Genomic DNA, 23,951 nt, shown 5'->3' on the forward strand with positions numbered 1-23,951 from the left:
AAACAAATGATGCCTTCTCTAGTGTAGGGAAGGAAAGGAGAGAGGGAGATAACTGGGGACTTTAATGAATGAGCAAATAAATAAAAATTTTCAAACTAGATATGAATTCAAGGACCCTTGCCAGTATGACTAGGAAAACAATTTAGTATAATTACCTCTCTTATTTTCTCTAAAGCAAGGGTCACAATATAGGAGATAACAATCCATTCTTGGACAGAGGGCCATCTTTCCATTCTCACCAAAATAATATAATTAAATAGCAGCAGGTAGCCCAGATAGGATATCTTTAAAAAAAGAGAGAGAGAGAAAGAAGAAAACTCATAAGACACATTCATTAACCCTAATATTTTGAATGAAAAAGGAGATAAGGACCAAAAGGAGATCATAAGGGTATACCAAGTAACCATAATGTTTCTAGGACCGACCATAAAATTCCCAGCAATTTACTAATGAGCCTTGTCTATATTATTTGAAGAGTTCCATTCTCTTATTTTTTGCTTTTTTTTTTATTCCTGCACAGTGATACTTTGGAACTGGGGAAATTGAAATGGTTCATTGCTTTAGACGCAAGAGCCATTACTAGGAATTTTTGTTTCCCTGGCAAATAGCTTAGACCACATCTGAAGCAATGGGCACAAAACAAACCCTCAGTTGAGAGGGGCAATTAGCATACCGCATAGCAGAGGGGAGGCAGATGTCTCAGAACAGTATCAAAAGGATATTGCTAGAGTGTCTACCAGTGGGGTGGCCACCTAGGTGGAGGCAGAGGATGAGATATTTGATGGTCAGCAGAAGGGTTCTCCCCCAGTTTGCTCTCTAATAGCTTCCTATTGTAAATCATTATTCTCGACTGGGTTGAGGACTCACTACAAGATACTAATTATTTTATTTCTACACTACTGAAAAATTTTAAATGCTATCAGTACCTTTTAAATTTGGGATTCAAGGCAAAAGATTGGTAGTCCAATCCTACTTATGGCTCTTCAGAATGTCTAGAGTCAAACACCATCTGTTATTGTATAGAAAAGTTCCACTGAGGGGCATGCAGGGCCTAATAAAGAACATCTGGCAAGTTCTAAGGACTTATAAGGGACAAAACTGAAGAAAGAATGAATGGGAAACAGTGAATGGAAGGAGCACTATCCCCCACACATACATCAATACTTCATCAGAGGACTGGATCAGAATATTGACAAGCAAGCCATGCTGAGCCATTCTCAGTCTCATCCCAAGCTTGTATAGGGTTATACTAGAGAACTGAAAAAGACTTTGTGCCTTGAACTTTTTTGAATTTCTGAGTTGTGCAATTTCGCCTATCTAGTTACATCACTGTTAATATGATGAGGAAAGCCTAATTATAGAGTTCTTTGTTCATTAGAATACAATAGTCTTATTCTCTTATTATGTCTTTTTTTTCCAATAAAAGCTACATATACTCCCACCATCTATCCCCAAAGTTTACTATTATATTGTAATAATGACTTTGAGATATCTCAACTGAAGTTAGTAGGATCGGAGTGCTTTTGCTATTCTAAAGTTCTTCTAGTACTAGATATGAATAGTATCCTGAAAGTAATATTCTTCCTTAATATGTTTTGCATTTCATGACATGACTTTTTATTTATTTTAAATTTAATTTAAAATATATTTTACCTTCCACCCTTCTTCTTCTTCCCATTGAAACAGAAAAGAAAAACAACTTTGTAACAAATATGATAGGATTTTTAATGCATCTATAACCTATGGTCCAGAAATGGAGGTTTGGGGTTTTACTCACACTGAGTTTAATTTTAGGACCTTCTCAGAAATCCCTGTTTGACTTGTGCTCCCCCTTATGAATATAACTATGTATGTATGTGTTTATATTTGGTATCCACCCCAATTTCCTTTTGGAACATTAGATTTTGGCTTGTGTCTTATCCTCTTTTAAAAAAAGATAAAAACCCCTCAGATCTGATGCAAGCATTCAGGCTTACAAAGAAATCAGATGTAAGATGGGCTTTCTTGAGTGTGAGAAAAGAGCACAAAAAATGCAGAAGACTGGTACTGGAGCCCATGTTTATTCAAAACAACTATCTGCACTTCTGTTTCTGAAAGACCTATGTTGTCCTCCAAGAAAACTGCAGGACCTTTCCCCCTTGCCTTTCTCCTGCCTGTCCCCTCCCATAAAAAGAGGAAAGAACTGAATTTGGCCATTAAACCCTTTCTCCTGGTAGGTTCCACCTCTCCCAGGGACTTATATTCTCTAGTTTTCTTCTGCAAAAGAAAGAAGTTTATGTCACAAGAGAATAAACAAAACAAAACCCACTCCCACAGTAAGTTTCTCCTCTCCTTAGGACCTATCAAAACCTCCAAAAGAGACAGACTGGAGGCTCTTTTATTAAATGAAAGCACTGTAGGGGTTGCTAGAATATGACCAGGCCATCCTATGGAGAGCATTGCCTTCTCCAGGAACTTCTATAGACCTCCAGGTTGATAGTATTACTCTAGGTTAAGCACCTATTTCAAGGAGAAAAGCATACAGGTATGCTTGAAAGTGAAGACAATTCTTTTATTTTTTTGTCCTACTAAGGGTTTCTCAGCTAGGGTGCTATTATAAGTCTGAAGACAACTTCATATGTCCCCAGGAAAGTGGGGCTCAGTCTATAATAAGGGATTGATTCATAAGAGCATAGATTTTACATACATGCATATATTTTACATAGATGTGTATAAACACACACACATATATAATGATATCAAGAGCTAGGATGCAACCAGGGGGCACAATGGACCTCGAGTTCAGAAGACTACTTTTTATGAGTTCGAATCTGGCCTCAGACACTTACTAGCTGCATGATTTTGGGCTAACTGTTTGCCTTAGTTTTCTCACCCATAAAATGTGCTGGAGAGGGAAATGGCAAACTACTAATGTTCCTTTGCCGAGAAAATCTCAAATAAGGTCACAGAGAGTCAAACATGACTGGACAATAACAATCTCATAAAGCTGGAAGGGTCCTTGGAGACTAGCTAGTCCAAATTCCTCATTTTACAGATGAATTGCCCAGATTCTACAACTAGTAAGCATCTCAGGACTGATTTGAATACAGGTCTTCTTGATTTAAAGCCAAGCACTCTATCCACTATTTCATTTTCCTTCTTAGTCTTTTTTTAAACCTTTACCTTCTGTCTTAGATCTGCTACTAAGTATAATTTCCAAGATAGGAGAGAGATAAGGGATAGGCAATTGGGGTTAAGTGACTTACCCAAGTTCACACAGGTAGGAAGTATCTGAGTCTAGATTTGAACCCAGGACATCCCATCTCCAAGCCTGGCACTCTATCCACTATGCTACCTACCTCCAGAGAGATGGAGATCGACTGATTCTAGATATTCCAAGTAATCTTGGGTGGTTCCTAAGTAGCTGAGATGCTTCATAGAGAAAAAGCGAATTCTCTTGATCGTAGTCTCAGGTGTGAGTCTTATATGCTTTGCTTTCTGGTGAAATGAAGCCTGTCCTATATTTGATCCATGGGAGTTGAGAGTCCAATATTTGTGAAGACCTAGATGTGAGCTAAATTCTTATTTTCTCATGGGAAAACCTTGGTTAGGATGTGAATTAAAATGAGCATAGTTATTAAAAAGACTCCTCAAGGTTTTACTCAATCTATGGAAACCCAGAGCTTTGCTTTTAGGCCAGGGATTTTATATATATATATATATATATATATATATATATATATAATATAGTCTTTTGATGTGGATGATGCTATATTTTATTGCAGTTTTGCCAAGTTCTTGAAACAATAAAAAATCTGGATTCCATTTTAATCAAACATATTAACTGCTCAATTGTATATGTTAGCTCAATTAATTAAATTTCTAACAGTATCCTGCTATTTGACACATTGTCCTAACATCAGTTTTCTCAATTCTAATGACACTTCTCAGAACTTATGAAATGACATGGGCACTTAATAAATGTTGAATTGAATTAAATTGAAATAAGATTTCCTTACTGTGTAAAACCAAAATTTGACAATAGGGGCATTATAGAATTCACAAATCTTAGTTCCAATAGGAATACTCCTTTGTTTTTTGTTCCCATTCTCCTCATCCCCTTTTCTTGAACCAGTATCAGCATTTGCATCCTAAAAAAAAACCCAAAAACCAGAAAATAAGCAAATTGTAATGAATGTAACTACATTGGTTGGAGGGAAGACATCACTTCACAAGATTTATTTTCATGAACAGCAGACATGCTATGGTTCCTTATCAAGGAAATGCTCTAAAGTATTAACACTATTTGAATTCTTTCTCTTATATAAAACTATAAAAAATGGCTTCAAAATCACATATATTTCTAGGGCCACAGAAATAAGCCCCAAGAATAAAAGCAAAAATGTATAGTATAGTATTATAGTATCAGAAACATATATTGTAAAGAAAATGGATTTGGTTATCATGTCATAACACTTACTGACCATGTTCTCCTCTTCTTTTTCTTTGCCATCTTCATTTTCCTTTGACGTTTGATATGAAAAGTCATCATAGGTACGAAATTCCAAGAACAAAATTGTAGGGGGGAAAAGAATCCCCATTATAACCTATATAAGATGAGAAAGGTATATATATCCATATAAAGTCCCTGAATCTTCTATATTTTGTCTTGCTCTTAAAATGACAATTTACACTGAACAATGACAATCTTTTAATACATCTTTCAAAAACCTCACAATCAGCCTCTGAAACAATGTAGCATATACTTGTTGCCCTCATCTTCTTATGGATAAATTTTGACTATTTGACAGAAATATTAAAAGTTAATAATTTTGAAATAGAACTTTAGTTTGTCAATGAATGACAAATACTACTATTCTCTTAGCACAACTGCAAAACAAAGCTATTCAATGAAATGACAAAACTGATGAGTATTCCAAATAAGCTCTAAAAAAACCTCAACATTCCTTAGTTAAATGGTCAGAAATATTTTATAGAGTTGAATACAGGTAGAATATAAGCACATCTGTAGTGGTCCATTTGTTCAACTTTAAATGATTGATTAAATATTGTTCAACAAGGGAAGGATTTTAATTAGTCACAGCCTAGAAGACAATAGATTGCCATGCTCCAGAGAGCCAGTCTCATTGAAATGCTTCTCAGAGTTACCTCTACAATAGAGAGGTTCAAGACTTTCCCTTCCTCCAACACTCATTCAAGCCAGTTTCTTAAATTATTATTCAGTTTTGTTCCCAGAGTTGAAAACTGGCTTTTTATTCCTGATCTCTAAACTAGAATTAACAAAGACAAGGAAAGACTATTTTAAATTAGAGTTAAACCTGTTGTACTGAATTTACCAATTCTTATGGGAATTAAAGGGGAATTTGATACTTTTGTTTAAATCTTTTTTTGTCTTGCATGAGAGAAACTGAGCACTTATTTACATATGGCTTATACAGACATTATATACAGACGCATTCTGTGAAGCAGAAGTAATATCAATATAATAGAATTGTAGTTATATGTGTCTTGGAGTCATTACTTTTTAATTTTCAAAGCTATAAAATCAGTGCTTTATATTGAGAACTATGTTGAATCAGAGATTTATAGCTGGAAGAGACCTCAGAAGCCATCTAGTACAGTTCTCCTAATGTAAAATAGAGATGGAAATCAAGACCCTCAGAGTTTAAAAAACTCTCCCAAGGTCATATGGGTAGTGAGGTGACAGATATAGGATTTCAACCTCTGCCCTTAGACTCCAGTCAGTATATTTTCCAATTATTGCCTCTACACTGGTGCATGCTTAGATTTCTTGAACATTCTCTTATAGTGGTTTATCCAATGATGACACCAATAAGAGACATATAATATAATTTTAGAACTGGAAGAAACTTTAGCAATATCCTTTTCCAGTTCCTTCCTTTTGTAAATGTGGAAACTGAGGCTCAAGGAAGAGATTAACTTACTAAAAATCATGCAACTAATGAGTTTTGGCAGCAAAACATACAAGAATACTGAATGTGACCTGGAGCTGGGGACACTGGTAAATAGGTATATGAACATGACATACTTCTTAATTTAATCTGCATCATTGTTTTCTCTATCACTTTCTTAAGACAACAGAACAAATACAAGTCTTGATTTTGTAGCATCTGCAGATTTCCAAGGTGTAAATGTTCACCCTGAAAATTTAAAAATCAACTTTGGCGAGCCTGTACAGCTGGCTGTAGCATACCTCTGCCTGAAGATAGCTGGTTAATTAGTACCAGAGCCAAGCCTTCAAAAACTAAAGAGAAAATACCTTAAGGCCTGGGTTTTTCCTCATCCGGAGCCTTCCCATCCACATATCTGTTAATAGCATTTGGCTACAGGTGTGGGCGATGAAATCTCTGTGTTTGGCTGCCACAGCCAATTTCAAGCAGGTGGAGTTGCTCCAGTTTTTTAGCTCATAGGTCAGGAGTTTCATGGCAATCTGTTCATCGTGTTTATAAGATTGGTCTAAGAGCTCAACAGCTAGCTGGCCAAAGTCTCTGAAGAAACAGAAATCAAGTTTTGCATGAGACTTTGATCTTTTAAAAATTATAACTATTATTAAGATGTCTTTGTAGTAAAAGAATCTTGGTATACCAAGGTAACTTAAAGGTGATCTTTGCCAAGCCCACACTCAGTTTACAGAATTCCTTCTCTAGCATCCCTGGCAAATGGTCCTTCATCTTCTGCTTGAACCCCTCTATTAATGTTGGCCTCACAACATTGTGGCGGCAGTTAAGGTTATTGTTGGACAAGTCCAGATGTTAAAAAGTTCTTGATACAAAGTCTTCTTTTCTTTACGTTCCCCTATTGATTCTAATTCTACTCTGTGGAGAAACACTGGGCACATCTATTTCTATGTGACAGTTCTTTATGCATTTTAAAACATCCATTTAGTTTCCCCTTAATCTTCTCTTTCCCTTAGATGAAATTTCCCAATTTCTTTTAACTCTTCTTTGTATATATGGTTTCTAGATATTTCACCATCCTGGTTATTTTTATGTATCTATTTTCAGCTTAGTTTTCTTGCTTGAATGTGAGAGGCCAGGCCGATGCATGCCCCTAAAATGATTTGCACAGACAGAGAAAAACATTTGTGCATTGAAATGTAAAGATTCTGCATAGATTACATCTGTGTGTGCCTCGGGAATTCTTTAGAGCAATGGATGTGATGTAGGTCTCTTATACATTACTTTCCTAGGCATTGATTAGAAGTATTCAAAATAGCATTTTAAAAACTATCAGCAAAATTAGTCAAGCCAACTTTAAACCGTAAAAAGGACCTTTCCCTTTGCATAGCCATAAATCATGAAATAGAGAACTAGAATGAACTTTTCATTCATCTAGGACTTCAAAATACAGTTACCTTCAGAAAATTCAGATGTTATTCCTGGAAATTTTGCCCGTTTATTTTTATGGTTCTTTTCACAGTAAAATTTGACTTCACTATAACTTTAACCTTCATACAAATAACTACATTTCCCAGGTTTTGTGTTCTTTTATTCCTATTTTGCAAAATGGCTTTTTAATAATTTTCTGACACCCCAAAAACCTTGTCTGCAGAAGCATGTTTGAAAAAAAATCATAGAAAATATTACATCTTGGTCCTTAGAGTTCAATAGAATTTTACTAATTATCTTCAGTGTGCAAAGCACTGCTTATTTATTTATTTGTGTTTATAAGTCTGTGATTATTTGTATTAATAACTTCCAGTGAGAGAGCTACCTATACCAATATACATAGATGTCTAGTCTTTAACTGATAGGTGAAGTAACTGTGGAATGAGAGATATGAAGCAACTTGCCCAGAGTCACAAAATCTGACAGTATGTGTTAGTCAGGACCTTATTCCAAGCCTTTCTAACAGAGGTCAAAGGCTTTATCCATTATGCTACATTCTCTTATAGTAACTGATTGATCAATCATTCAACAAACATTTATTAAGTGCCCTGAAGATAAAAAATGTAAAGTCTTTTCCCTCAATAAACTTATATTTTATTGATATATTAATAATATAAAGTTATTAATGAAAAAATTAAAGCATAAGCCCATGAGAAATAAAATTTTCACATTTTCATTTGCCTAGATGAAAAAAATGGAAGGGCCTAAAAAGAAATTTAATTGTCTTGAAAACATTGTTAAGTTACAGTATAGTATAGGGTCAAGAATACAGGCTTTGAAATTAGAGAACATAGGTTTGAATCCCAGTTATTATGTGATCCTATGATCTAGGACTTATTAAGAGTTAATGACGTTGATCACTTTGCCTTTATGCACCTTCCTTTCTTCCTTTGTAAACTGAGAGGATAGGACTAGCTGATCTCGAAGATCTCTTCCAGATCTTAATTTGATAATCTCTAGAAATAGATTAGATTAGCTGACATTATACATTTAATGTTTACGAAGTGCTTTACATATAGTATCACTAACTTTGAATTGTTGTCCAAATCCTGAGAAATGTCATCAACTAGCTCACTCTCTGATGATTCATGGGCCATGGATTTATAGAGTTTACATGCCACTAGGGCCTTGGCCATGGACTCTTCCCCTCGCTGCCACAAGAATACTGCCATCTTTTGGCGCTTCATCAGTACAGCCCACACCATAAGCTCATGGAAGGGATATTGGAAACGACTGACTGCAGGGTCATCCACATCAATGTCTATCTCCTCTTCCTTTTTCTTCTTCTTCTTCTTTTTCCCTTTGGTAGGTGGCTCATCATCCTGAGAAAAGAAAGGTATATTTCTCATTGAGAGCCAAAATTTCAACTTATGGCCCTTGTTCAAATATACTGCACTGGATTTGCAAACCACTGAGGGGAAAATGGAAAATTTCTACTAGAGGAATAAAAGAGCTCAAAGATACATTTTAAATTTAAATTTTGTATGTTTGGGATTTTTTTTGGTTGGGAAAATAAAGCATCTATGCATATAATGAATTGATTATTATGAGAACAAGCCAATTATAGTTATGTCAGAAATTATAGAAAAGAGAAGCAGTTTGAATATTTTATTTACATTTGACATGTACTAAATTCAGATGTGTCCAGAAAAGAACAAACAACAAAAAATCTTAGTGGAGACATTAGCTAGAGAGAGATTTTAGTGAGAAGCCCATAAAACTGAATCAGATTCAAGGAAGACTAGAACTTCAGTTCTAGGCCACAAAATACATGTGTTATATAATCTCAATTGGACCCTTAGCAATTCTTTAGTTCTTCTTTCTTGATTTCGTTGTCTTGACCGCCTTATATCCCAACTGCTTTAATAGATATTTTCTTCTCAAATCCATAAAACCAACCTTAGTCCTATCCATTTCCTTCTGTCCTTGACTCTAACTTTACTGGGCAAAGAGAGCTTCCCACCATAATTCCTCTTGTCTCATTTCCCTTATTCCCTATTTCTAAACCTTTTTATATTTTTATCCATTCTTTCCTCCTTTGCTCTAGTTAGAAATTATCATCATAATCTTTATTTACTCTCTTCTTGGTGACTTCACCAGCCCCCATGGTTTAATTATCATCTCTACACAGATGACATATACCCAACATACAGATACACATACACGTATGCCAGAGATGGGTAGGATGATGCAGGTAAGCTGTTGTAATAATTTGGGTGTAAGTTACTGAGATGATGAAGACTTGAACTAAGGTGGTAGCTCTGTAAGGGGAGTGAAAAAGTTGGATGGGAGAGAGGTAGTGAAGGTAGAACAGTAAGATGGGCAACTGCTTGGATATGTGGGGTAAGGAAGAGTGAGGAGTTTAGGATAATGTTTATATTGTGAACCTTGAACACTGGAAGGATTGTTGTGCCCTCAACAAAAATAAGGATATTTGGGAAAGAAGTTTTCATGGAAAAGACTGAGTTCAGGTTTTGATGCATTCTGCTTCGGGTGTCAATAGGACATTGAGTTTGAAATGTCTAGTTGGCATAACAGCATGTTCTTCCATATATATGGCTGAGGTAAGGAGGAATAAATACTAGATCATGGAATTTGAGAAGATTATGGAATTAGGAGATTAGATGTTTGAAGGGTCATCAACATGTATGTCAAATCCCCCTAAAACCAGAGAGCCAGAGACTGAATTCTTTGAGAAAAGAGGGAGAATGAATGAATGGCCTATAGGCTAGTAGACAATGACTACCATTATTTGGATTGGCTAATACATGTGGACAAAATTATCTTAAAAGGAGAATTTGCTGAGTGGTGATACCTAGAGAGAGTGTGGAAGTGACAAGGGGGAACAAGAATTATTCTAGCTTCCACTTCAGGATCTGTATGACAGTGGAGCATGAGAGAACATGAGAGATCAGGGATTCAGGGTCATCTGGGGAAAGTCAGGTGTTTCTGAATATCTGGACATGAAAAGAACACGAGAGGAAGAAGACAATGAGTTCTATGGGGTACAGTGAAAGGAAGGGGAGGACAGAGTTCCAGTGGGACATTTGGGGAGCAGGGTTGAGGAGAATGAAGATGAGAAAATAAAAGGTGGGGGTGGAAAAGAGTAGATTAGGATTAGGCAGCTAGGGTTAAGTATCACGGAGTGGGAGAATAGCAGATGGTCTAAGTTTGCTAGCTATAGTGAGTAGGAGGAGCTACACTGAAGGTAGAGGAAGATTAGAAGATTAAAATGTTCCTTTGGTTCTTAAAAGTTTTAGTTTGGCTCTGTCTCTGTATTCTCTGCCTGGGCAGAAAAATGGTCTTCTCTTTCTCCCAGTTAGGTAGTCTATTTATCTACTTAGACCAAAACAGACAGAAGAAACCAATAAGAAGGTTCAACGGCTGAGAGGGCGACGCAGCAAAGCACTGTGGAATGCTTAGGGTGTGTTGGAGCACAAAAGACAACACGGCCATCCAATGCAGCTGAGGAAGTCTCCAGGTGTAACGATTTTTCGTGCCACTGGACCCAGGCTTCCAACGCTGAGAGAGTGGGACTGTCTCTGTGCGTCGACTTTTCCACTTAAATCTCCTTCACACACAAGTGTCTTTGTGCACACTCATCTACATCACAGATGAAAGCACACAAAGACAATCGTCATCCTCGGTTACCGAGAAACTACTACTACTACTACTACTACTACTACTACTACTACTACTACTACTACTACTACTACTACTACTACTACATATCTACTTAGAAATATCTCTATATCTATATATAGAGATGTTATACACGTAATATATTTTTTTTTCATAGTGATATATTAGTGCTTATCTTGACAATTATGGGTTGAAATCAACCTAGATTGTATGTTTTTAATGCAGTTTTACATAAAACGTAGGCTTGGGCAAGTCACTTAGCCTCTATTTGCCTCAATTTCCTCAACTGTAAAATGGAGAAAATAATGGCATCTACCTCCTAGGATTGTTATGAAGATCAATTGAAATAATATTTGTCTAGCACTTACCATAGTGCCTAATATATAGTACTTACAATGTAAATGTTTAGTGACTAATTAAAAAAGTAATGGAAATAGGTACTGTTAAAGTAATTTCCAGAATAGTTGGAAATGATTTATTTTTTAAGTAGTATGGTAGAGGGTCATCTCACGGAGTATGCCAGGAATGGACCTATACCCTGGACTCAGTCACTTATACTCTAGTCCTTGGTTGGACAATTTTAGTCATAGAACATTCTTTATGCCATAGAGAATTTGCAACCGAGGTGCCTATGCTGTGAGCTATTAGGAATCAGGAGAAATAGTTTTCAGGCACTCTTCTGAGGAAGTTTCTTTGTTGGGACATAGCCAAACTGGATTTGGATTATGTATGAAGAGGAATTCTTCTCACTTCTCATCCCTAACAATTGATCTCCTGGATGAGCCCAAAATGATCGTTCAAAAATCCCTGGCTGCCTCTTCTGCTTTGTGTTTCTTTCTGTGAGCACGTCATCACACAGCAATCCTGAGAGATGAAAGTTTCCATTCTAAATGGCTACCTCAGGAGTTCATGAGCCTGGGAGTTCCCACTTACCCAGTAGTTCTGGTGCACCAAGGACAGTGGGAGCAGCAATGAGGAAGTGCATCATCCAAAGAAGATTTAAAAACAATAGTAAAACCAACTAAAATTGTTCTGGTTTTGTTGGTTTTATTGTCACTATGTGTTACCAATTCAAAAACATCTTTTGCTAGTCTAAATTCATCAGAATTGCTGTGTGACCATAGTGGACCCTGACATATGTAGACTCAGCTACAGGCTTGGAGAATAAGTTCAAATTGATTTGGAATCATTTGAGCTTACAGTTCATGCCTCCAGTCCGTATGGTACTACATATCCCTGAGTTTAAATAGTAAATTCAAAATAAACAAACAATAGCATGGTGATTTTAAAGAAGAAACAGAACTTGAGTTACTTCAATTCTATCATTTTGTGTAACCATTTGGATTTTTATTTATATTTAAAATGTAAAACGGTGAAACAACGTGTAAGATATAAGATTTTTGTTTGGTAAGGGCAAATTTATTTTATATATAACATTTTACTGTATTTGAATAATACCTTTAATAATGAAATCTATTTTTTAAAACATTAATTGTTTTACAATTAAAGAATAAATCATGAAAATAAAATGTTACATCAGGGATATGGCTTAGTAGTTACTTAAATTGTACCTATTGTAGACATTTCAATTTTATTAAAATAAACTTGTCAAGTTTGATTTTTATGAAACTCTATCAAACTTCTGTATCCCACTAAAGCATATTTACATGATACCCTCAATACTCCATGACTACAAGAGAGGTGGAGTTGGATGAGGATTTGAATGAAAAGAGATCCTGATCTCTGGTTTCCATTTTCAAGAAAGAAGACACCTAGTTCCAGATTTTCACTCAAGAGTGAATTCACTAAAATTTCTATTGTAGTAAATTGTGGAGAGGGACATGATGATGAAGGTATTGGCTTTTCCCCAGAGTTCTTCTGTCCTCTCAGGAATCTGAAAAGAATCTGATTGTTAGTGTTTTTTTTTAGAATATGAAAACCAGAAGTCCAGGCTCTCTTTTCTCTCAGAATCTTTCTCCAATGAGAGTCCTTTGAAAATGGGCTTTGAGGCCTGCATTACACTTAATCTTATTTTTGACACTTTTCCTACCTTTTTCAATATTTTTTGCTTCATGTGAAAGAAACTTTTTAAAATTAAAGTGAATAAAAAGTGTTCTTTGATAAATTCTGAGTGAAAGTTCATCAATAAATCTGACTATCCTACATAATGATCATGAATACATAATGAAGATCAATTTTGAACAAGTTACTGACAAATTTGTAGACACATTAAAATTTGAAAAGATAAATTTGACACATTTGTAGACACATTAAGACTTGAAAAGAGAAACATGTTGATTGAAAAGAGAAAAAGACATATTTTTAGATACATTAAGACTTGAAAAGAAAAAATTTGAAAAGAGAAATTAGTGTAACAGACCAATATGTGGTTATAGGTTTTTTCCCTTTTCCCCAAAAAATATATTAATATAATTAAAAATATTGATCCATTCCTATTTTACTGTAATATTTATCATATATTTATTAGGATGATTATGTATACAAAGTTCAATAGAATTTAGTTTTAACTACCTAGATTATTCTTAGCCATCATTATTTGTTTCATTTCATGATTATTATTTCTTAAAATATATTTTATTTTCCCAATTACATATAATAATTTTCCACATATGTTTTCTGAAATTATAAGATGTCTCCCTCCCTCCTTTCCCTCTGCTCTCTTGGAGAGAGTAAACAATTTGATCTAGGATTTACAAGTATTAGCATGCAACCCGACAACATATTGATGAAACACCCTCCCAGTTTATGGTCAGACTTATTGACGTAGGGAATACATATATGGACCTTGATTTATCCAGAGAAAGAGACATTAGACAAATACGTAGGCAATTTGTTAAAAATTATTGTTCAGTGGTAAAAGACTACTTTAGAACTAGCTGTCCTAATTGGGACTCTATGGACCTCGATGAACTAAGGAGAGTAGCAACCTATGTTTATAAAGGTCGTGTAAAAAGACCTGAGGAAGAAGATACATCAGTGGAAGATTTAAAGAAAGAAATTGAAATGTTAAAGAGGCAATTGAAAAATAAGGGAGAGACTATAGTCCCTTTGCGGGAATTCACAAATAAATCAATAACTTGCCACTTCTGTGAGAAGAAGGGCCACAAAATGATGGAATGTAGAACCTTTCTTAAGATGATTGGAAGGAATACGCAGTTTAATAATAGCTTTAGAAATAATAACTATAGAAATGATGATAATGGTCATAGAAACCAGAACAACTATAATGATGATAATGGTCATAGAAACCAGAATTTTAGAAATTCTAGAAATTATAATGATGATTATGGAAATAACTATAATGAACATAGAAATAAGAACTTTAGAAACCAGAATTATAGAAATAGGAACTGGGAAAATAATGACAATGCTCCAAATGAAGAAAATGATAATACCCAACAACAAAATATAAGAAATGGAGCTCGTCCAAAAAATAGTTGAGGTGCCCTTCAGGGGGGTGCCCAAGGAATATCCCAAACACAATGATGGCGTCTGGGGGGGGGGGGCTGGGGCCCAGGAATCAGAGGATACAACCTTTGATTTTCCGGACCCTGATGTCCTACTACCCGTTGTCCCTATCCACTGCCCTCCCCATACTAACGAACCCCATGTTACCTTAAAGGTGGGTAACACTTATTATGATTGTCTATTAGACACTGGAGCTACCAGGTCTGTATTGAAGAATGTACCAGATTTAAATTGTTATTCTGTTGATTTACAAAGTGTAATGGGAGTATCAGGAATACCCCAAAGAGTTGAAAAACTTGCCCCTAGAATGGTGTCTGTAGGACCCCTAGAGGTACAACATTCCTTTCTTTTAATGCCTGACTCCCCTTTAAATTTGCTGGGGAGAGACCTTCTATGCAAACTCAGAGCCACAATAACTTGTTCACCAGATGGTTCTTTATCATTGGAAGTACTAGAGGAATCTTTAAATTTACTCCCTGTACTTCTCTTGGAAAATCAGGAGGCAAAAGAGCCTTCCACTTTTTAAATACCTAAGGATATACCGGAGTCTCTTTGGGCCACATCATCTTCTGATGTAGGCTTACTTAAATCTGCTGTTCCTGTGTAGATAAAAACTAAATCTAGCCCACCTCCTTCCATTCCTCAGTATCCCCTCTCAAAGGAGGCAATTGAGGGTATTACACCAGTTATTAACTCATTAATAGAACAGGGAATAATAATCCCTTGCAAATCTGAATATAACACGACCATCCTGCCAGTTAAAAAACCAAAAAGAGGGCCCGATGGCAAGAACCTCTATAGATTCGTACAGGATCTTAGGGCAGTGAATAATCATGTTATAAAGAGACACTCCATAGTTTCTAACATAAATACTATTATTTCCTCTATTCCTAGCACAGCTATATACTTTATAGTAGTAGACTTGTGTTCAGCTTTCTTTTCCATACCTATACATGAGAACTCCAGGCATATTTTTGCTTTCACCTGGAAGGGCTCACAATATTCATGGAGTCGGCTGCCACAGGGTTATGTGGAAAGTCCAAGTTTATTTGAGCAAATTCTGAGCCAAGACACAGACAATATAACATTTAAAAATAGTAAATTAATCAAATATGTAGATGATCTACTCTTAGCTTCAATAGACGCAAAAACATGTCAAGAAGATAGCAAACACCTTCTTTTGGAATTGCACAAAAGAGGACATAAAATCTCTAAGGATAAAGTTCAGTGGTGTCTCCAAAAAGTAGAATATTTGGGATTCATCCTGACTGCAGGTGCTCATTATATTTCTCCAAAACGAATTGAGAATATTCAAAATTTAAGCGCTCCTACTACTAAGAAACAGTTGAGAGCAATTTTAGGAGCAACAGGGTTTGGCAGATAATGGATTCCTTGCTATGGGGAAATTACTGAACCCCTTATAGCATTAACAAAGGATTCAGTTCCTGAACCCCTCAAATTAGAGCCTGAACACTTGTCAGCTCTATCAGATCTAAAAAAGGCTATCATGTCTTCCCCTGCTCTAGGCATCCCAGATTACAACAAGCCATTTACTTTGTATGTGCATGAGTGAAGAGGAGTAGCTTCTGGCATGTTAACTCAGACTTTGGGACCTTCTCAGCGCCCAATTGCTTATTATTCTGCTAAATTGGACCCAGTAGCAGCAGGAGCACCACCATGTCTTAAAGGAGTAGCTGCTACAGCCTTACTAGTAACAAAAACTGTTGATTTAATATTGGGATGTCCATTAACAATAATGTGCCCACGTGAGGTAGAAGCATTATTGATAAAACATAGAACACAGGCATTCTCAGATCAGAGAATTACAAGATATGAAATAACCTTATTAAATAGTGAAAACATTACTTTAAAACGTTGTACTACTCTTAACCCTGCCACCTTGCTTCCAGATTTACCAACTTTAGGAGAACCATTACATAACTGTGAAACATTAGTGTCCATGGCAGAAAAGCCTCGAGATAATCTCTTGGACACTCCCTTAGACAATGCAGATCTGATTTTATTTACTGATGGTTCCTCTTTTATGAGGGATGGCATATGTTACACTGGAGCTGCCGTAGTCTCAGAATTTGCCACTGAATGGTCAGCTTCACTACCTTCTAACATTAGCGCTCAAGGAGCAGAACTCATAGCTCTGAAGCAAGCTTGTATAATTGCCAAGGATAAAAAGGCAACAATTTATACGGATTCTAGATATGCTTTTGGTATTTGTCACTCAGTCGGAATGTTATGGCTCCAGAGAGGATTCTTAACCCCAGCTGGAAAATCTATAGCTAATGCAGAAATTATTAATGAAGTTCTTTCTGCTCTCCAGTTTCCTGAAGCCCTAGCTGTAGTTCATTGCTTTGCCCATACAGGTGGCACTGACCCTGTCTCTAGAGGAAATGATCGAGCAGATGCTGCTGCAAAGCTAGCAGCCATAGAAGGGCCTGAATTAATTTTAACATTAACAACTACTAATGATTTAAATTTACCACTTTCCTATAATGAAAAGGAAGTGGGAAAATGGAAACAAAAATTCAAAACAAAACAGATTAATGGAGTATGGGTGTCATCTGAAGGAAAACCCCTGCTCCCTAGAAGTTTCTATAACCAAATTTGCCAATCTATTCATAAAAATGGTCATTTTGGAACCCAGGGCATTGTGGACTCTGCTAAGAGAGTATGGATAGCCCCTGGTATAACTACCATAGCTTCTAAAGTGTGTTAAGCCTGCTCTACCTGCCAGGCATATAACCAACATGCATTTCATAGAAAAGCCTTTGGTGGACGTCCTCTGGCTTACACACCTTTTGAACATCTACAGATAGATTTCATAACAATGCCAAAGGCTGGACGTTATAAATTTTGTCTAGTAATTGTAGATCAACTAACCAGATGGCCGTAAGCATTTCCTGCAACCCGAGCCACGGCGGATTTTGTTGCAAAGATACTTTTAAAGGAAATTATTCCTTGTTTTGGCCTGCCAGCATGTATTGATTCCGATAGGGGGAGTCATTTTACTGATTCTGTTCTAAATCAGATATATTCTTGCTTGGGAATAACTCCCAAATTTCATGTTCCATATCATCCCTAGAGCTCAGGCCAAGTAGAGAGGATGAACAAAGAACTTAAAACTATGATTGGCAAATTATGGACTGAGACCTATTTAAAATGGCCTAAAATTCTCCCTCTGGCCCTATTTTATCTTAGAAGCAGGCCTAGAGGAGACTTACATATTTCACCATTTGAGATGCTTTTTGGACATCCGCCTATACAGGCTAAGCCTTTCTCCCCGGCTTATACATCGCTATTAGGGGGAGATATTACTATTGCTTCCTATATACAGGAGTTACAGCACAAACTACGTGAACTTCATGAATCCGGAGCTGCAGTACAAGCTGGACCACTAGACTTTTCTCTGCATGACCTGAATCCAGGAGATAAAGTTTATATTAAGAATTTCAAGTGTACTGGAGCAACTCGGCCTTCGTGGGAAGGACCATTCCAAATATTGTTAACTACTCCAACATCCATAAAGATTGGAGAAAAGGACTCTTGGATTCACTGCTCACATGTGAAGAAAGCATCTTCTGCAGAGACTGATTGACTGAAACCTATTGCATGCATTGGAGATAATAATCCTTAGAAAAGTGGATGCTGTTTTTTTTTTTTTTGAGAACACATGGCATTACTGATGTTTTCCTTATTTTTATTATTTCTTTTCTTTATTTTGATTAGAATATTTGATTTTTTCTCATTTTTGTACTGAAGGTACACATAATTAATATTAATATTTTTTCCTGCAGTAATAGAAGTTAATATATATTCTTGCTATAATATCAATATATACCTAAAAGCTTTAAACTACAGGAACCTGCCATTTATTGATAAAATATTATAGGACTGTGATTAATGTTTATTTATGATTCCAGAAAAAGGGATAAAAAACAAGGAGCACAGACTTAACCTGAATAGTGCCAAAAAGAGCACACATGAAATACTAATGTGAGACTTGAGGTTGCAAAGCTTGACATATGTTAAGTCGTAGGACTTCCTTGTATCGTGTGAAGTACTCATACAAGTACAAAGTTTGACTATCATGCTGGCTCCCTATATCCCTGAAAATGACAAAAAAATCAGACGAGGGAATGACATTTCCCCATCAAAATAGAATTCTAATTCTTTTCTTCTTATATTATGGCAACTTCCTGTAGTCTTGGCTACAAATGACTAAATTACATATTATGGCATTCTGTCCTACAGACTTGTGGGATAGAAATTACTTTATATTGGACCTATACAAGGGCCTATTTTGAATTTTTCCTTATGTTTTTGATTATTTTTTCTCTTCTTTTGATAATTAACTCATATACCCATATAACTCAACATTGCATTCTGAGTTGAACTGAATGTTTTTTAACACCTACTTCAGGGAGGATTGTATTTTAATTTAAAATCTAAGAATTTTCGAATTTTGAATTTTTTTTGTTTGAGATTGTATTTTTATAAAAATCCAAGAATTTTGATTTTTTGTTTAAGATTGTACTTTTATAAAAATTCAAGATTTTGATTTTGTTCGAGAAAAGATCTTCAAGAAAGAAGCTTGAAACTTTTATATCCAGAGAATGAACTGTTGCAGAAAGATGCCAGAAAACCTACACTTCATCAAGAAGATCAAGAATGAACTTTGGATGATTGATTGAACTGAACTTTGATTGAACATTTATTGTAAATGTATACATGTATGCCAAAAGGGACTGCCCCTAATTTGGCTTTCTGTCAATGCGCCTAGCAAAACATTGGTTTTGCTTTATTTTCTTTTCTATTTCCTCTCTCACTATTCTAATTTCTCTTAGAAAATTGAATATCGTGTGTATCTATAGTTAGAAGTGCATTTAGGATTACAAATTGATTATGTTAAATGATCAATGGGGAGACTAGTCTCCCAATGATCATCAGGGGGGATTGTAAATCTTGAAATCTCTCAGACTTGTGAATGTTAAAAATTTCCCCATCAGGGAATTCTTAATTGGAACAAATTCCCTATTGAGAAACATTTCCCATTTTGATGTGAGAACTTGCCAGGATCAGAAATGGTAGGACCTCTACTCCACCCGTACTTAAGACTGCTTTAGGGGAGAAAACTCATTGCTAAACAAAGAAAGTACTTGGATCCATGCTTATGGTGGGGCAAGGAGTTCTTGAGCCAGGCCTGTTTTTAGAATTGATACAATGAGATGCTAGGTACCTAAAAGGGTCGGGCAAGTTTTGTCTTAATAAGATTAGTTGACTCAGCTGTGTTTTCTCTGGTTCAGACTTACTGAGGATCTTGGTCGACTTAGCAGGAATTTAGATGGGCAGTCCTTTGGAAAGCGTCTACAGTGATTGGTAGATGTAGGGACTTAGGGGAGGTGACATGGGACAAAAACCCCTATATAAGAAAAAGCAGAATCTCTTGAGGAGATATATTCCTTTTGGAGAATTCCTTTTGGAGGATCTCTGATGAGGACCACTTGGGAAGAATCTCTTGAGAGAGGCTCTGGAGAAAGGAAACTCTTGGAGGACAATCTCTAAGGAGGTCTCCCTGGAGCTCCTCTAAGGGGACTCTGTCCCTCTGGAGGCTCTGGAGAGAGGCCCTTTGGAACAGTCTCTGGCCGGAAGGCTCTCTGGTGAAGTCAGCTGAGATGGAACTGGCCTGGTGTTACTAGAATCCTTGTTTATTCAGACCTTGTGGTGAGTGTTAAAAAAACTGACTGATTTCTCTTTTAAGACTCAGGTCTAGGCCATATTGGCTTGAGGCCCTTCATACTTATTCTCTCTCTCTCTCTCTCTCTCTCTCTCTCTCTCTCTCTCTCTCTCTCTCTCTCTCTCTCTCTCTCTCTCTCTCTCTCTCTTTCTTTGATTACTCATTGTATTGTTAATTAAAATCTCTATAAAACCCAATTGACTTGGGTATTTGAATAATTGGGACTATTTCCCTGGCGACCACCTTATATTTGATTTAAAACCCAAGACACTGTAGTGAAACATATTTCTGCGGTCAAAATTTACTCACCCTCTATTATATCTATCACAATTTATATCTTCTACCATTTTAACTCACTACAGTTTAAGACCTCAACCATTTTAAATCTCACAGTATGCCACTGTCTTTAGGAAGTGATTCCTGCAACTTCATAGCTTCTTGGAGAGAGTGAATATAATCATCACAAGAATCTTCCAACGTCTGTAAAGGTCTATGAAGGAGGTATCCTACCTGCCCCAATGCTCTGGATCTATAGTTGCTGCTCAGACAGGGCTGCCTGACTAGAAAGTGAAATATATTTAGTAGTTTTATGAGTCTCCCAAAAGTCTTTCCCACCCTCAGAGAGTAAAATAAGATAATAGGTTATAATTCATGTTTTAACTATATGTTAATATATGAGTCTATTGTATTTCAAGTCTTTCTCTTATGATAGGAGAAATAAATAGCTGTCTTATGCTTGCTATTCACTTTGTCAATTCAGTCACTTTGTAATGAACAATCCTTTTTGGAAGAATCTAGCTGTAAGCCATATGTAAACTTTCTTTAAAAGATTTCCCTGGGATCCAGGGAGAGGGTGGGGATGAATAAATGAATAAATCTATGGATGGATGGATAAATGGATAAAAATACTTTTAGGGTTAGGATTAGGGGTTAGGGTTGCGGTTTAGGGTTAGGGTTAGGGTTAGAGAACTATGTTAAGAACTATGGGACATAAATCCAAGCAGTCAAGATAGTCCCAGTCTTCAAGGAGCTTCCATTCTAATGGGATAACATAATACATAAAGAAGATCTAGGAATTGGGATGGGAGTGCATGGTGGACTGGTTCTGGCCATGATGAAGAAAAATTTCTGTTAATGAGTTTAGAATCCGAGAGACAGAATCCAGTTTCTGGTGGAGGAGACTGAGCAGGATGGTCAGTATATGGGAATTCTGATTTGAAAATGTCTGAGAAATGGGAGCATAAACCACGGAGTATGAGGAAAATAACCCAACCTGTTCTTGCAGTATTTAGGCTCTGTCAGTACTGAATGTAGGTCCACTGGAACCTAGAGGTCATGCTATATGTGAAAGAAGGGTACCTTTTGGGCCTTGAATAATGGCAGATTAATGTTTGCAAAGCGATTTTCTTTTTGCAGAAATGAACCTTGTCACTTTATAACAATCAGCTTAATTGATTCCCTTTCTATTGCTTCTGAGATAAAATATAAGCCCATTTTTTTTAGTTTTTTTGAAAAAATTCTTTCATAACCTGCCCCCAACCAAGTTTTACAGCTTTTTGGTACAGTTTGTCCTTCTGCATTTTGTCATTCAGCAAGTTTGGCCTCTCCTTCTGTTCATCACACTCCATATTCCATCTCTGGGTCTTCACACTGGTGGTATCTCATGTCTGGAATGCTCCTGCTCCTCATGCCTACCTCACAAAATCCCGTTCTTCTTCCAAGACTCAACCTAGTCAGCTTTTATATAAAGCCTTTTACAATCCTTTAATAGCTAGTGCCTTCCTTCCCAAACTACCACTTATTTAAACACCTCCTATTTGTTTTATTGTCTTTAAATGTATTCTGTCTATATTTATATGTTTTGTTCTCTTCATTGTTCTATTGTAAACTCTTTTGAAGAAAGACATTGTCCCAATCCTTGTACTTTTAAATAATGCTTGTTGACTAATCCTTTCCCCTCCCTCAATCTTGTTTATAATATTTGTATATTGTAATTGTATACAATACAATATACTGTTTACAAAACAGTATAAACCATATTGCTATTAATACTATGGCCTAATAACTTTATTTGGCAAACACAATTTCACTTAAATTCAGACCAAACATTTACTTTCAGAATTTAGCACAATCTCCTGCATTCAATGACATTCTTAATCCTGTAAAATTATATTTTGGATATTTGAATTGTCATAATATTTTCTGCAATTCCTTTTGCTGATTTTATAATAATAATAAATGAGCAATCTTCTATTCTTATTCTTTTGGTATAATTCAGTAATACCACCTGACTAAAAAAATTAGTGAGTAGATTATTTAATAGTTTTTAAAATGTTAGTTAAATAGGATGAAGAATACCTTAATAGCCATATCTACATTAGTAATATAATTGATCATTAAATAAATATAAATAGGATGAATACCTTAACAGCCATACATACATATTAGTAAACAAAATTGATCATTAAATGAATATAAAAATAAAAGAACTAAGAGCATTAGAGAGTAGTATTTTAATTAACTATATAGTTTCAGAAAATCAAACTTACCTCCATCCCAAGAAGTTTAAGAGCCTTAGGCTGCATTTAAAGAAGCAAGAAGTAAACTAGTTATCATCAGAATTATCTCCTAATTAATTATTTTATTTTATTTTGCTTAAAGTATTGCCTTTTTTTTAGATAACATTATTTTATTTGGTCATTTCCAAGCATTATTCATTGGAGAAAAAGATCATTTTCTCCCCTCCTCCCCCACCTATCCCATAGCTGGTGCGCGATTTCACTGGGTATCACAAGTGTTTTTGATTCGAACCCATTTCCATGTTGTTGGTATTTGCATTAGAGTGTTCATTTGGAGTCTCTTTAAAGTCTTGACTTTTATACAACAGACTAGCTGAGATTTATTAGATATTCTTGTTATATAGTAAGTGCTTTCTTTCATCTGTATTTTCTTGAAACATCAAAGGAAAAGAGAAATGGAAAAAGAGAATTGCTTTATTCTCCATGTGTCACTGGAAATCAGGGCAGCTAGGTGGCTCTGTGAATAGTGAGCCAGGCCTAGAGATGGGAGGTCCTTGGTTCAAATTTAACTTCATATACTTCCTAGCTGTGGCAAGTCATTTAACCACAATTGCTTAAATTTACCAATACTTAGTAAGTGTTAACTCTCTCTCTCTCTCTCTCTCTATATATATATATATATATATATATAGATAGATAGATAGATAGATAGATAGATAGATAGATAGATAGATAGATAGATAGATATAGATATAGATATAGATATATAATGGAAGTCCTATAAGAAAACAACTTGCCCCTTAATACAGGTAGAAATTGACTTTAGAGAAATTAATCTCATTGACACTGAAGGAAATATCTATGTAAGAGACAATATGACAGTATTCCTATTCTTATGATGGTAAATACTGGTATTTCTTTCTAATAAGGAACATACTATTTAGGAGATGCTACCAATACATGCATGTTCATTTAGGGCTCTTAAATGCCTGATACAGTTCTTACACTATCCTAGTTCAAAAAAACTGTATCTCTCTTTTGGCAAAATGTTCCTGATTTAGATCTGCCCCTTCTTCTTATATTTACCAACTTCTCTTTCTATACTTTTCTGGAATGTTCCATGGTGGATATGCCCCATTCCTA

At 35.8% G+C, this 23,951-nt stretch overlaps 1 protein-coding gene across 1 annotated transcript in view; it reads right to left on the reverse strand.

Annotated features, from left to right (window-relative positions):
• Positions 1-23,951, reverse strand: part of TRPM1 (transient receptor potential cation channel subfamily M member 1) — a 101,935-nt gene that overhangs the window by 39,784 nt on the left and 38,200 nt on the right. Inside the window, exons 15-20 of the mRNA XM_056815648.1 lie at positions 22,839-22,868; positions 8,439-8,731; positions 6,281-6,509; positions 4,464-4,586; positions 3,999-4,130; positions 156-284 (exon numbers count right to left, since the gene is read on the reverse strand). Of these exons, the coding sequence (XP_056671626.1) occupies positions 156-284; positions 3,999-4,130; positions 4,464-4,586; positions 6,281-6,509; positions 8,439-8,731; positions 22,839-22,868 (936 nt within the window). The remainder of the gene's footprint in view (positions 1-155; positions 285-3,998; positions 4,131-4,463; positions 4,587-6,280; positions 6,510-8,438; positions 8,732-22,838; positions 22,869-23,951) is intronic.

This window comes from Monodelphis domestica, chromosome 1 (assembly GCF_027887165.1).
Source record: "Monodelphis domestica isolate mMonDom1 chromosome 1, mMonDom1.pri, whole genome shotgun sequence".
NCBI classification, from domain to species: domain Eukaryota; kingdom Metazoa; phylum Chordata; class Mammalia; order Didelphimorphia; family Didelphidae; genus Monodelphis; species Monodelphis domestica.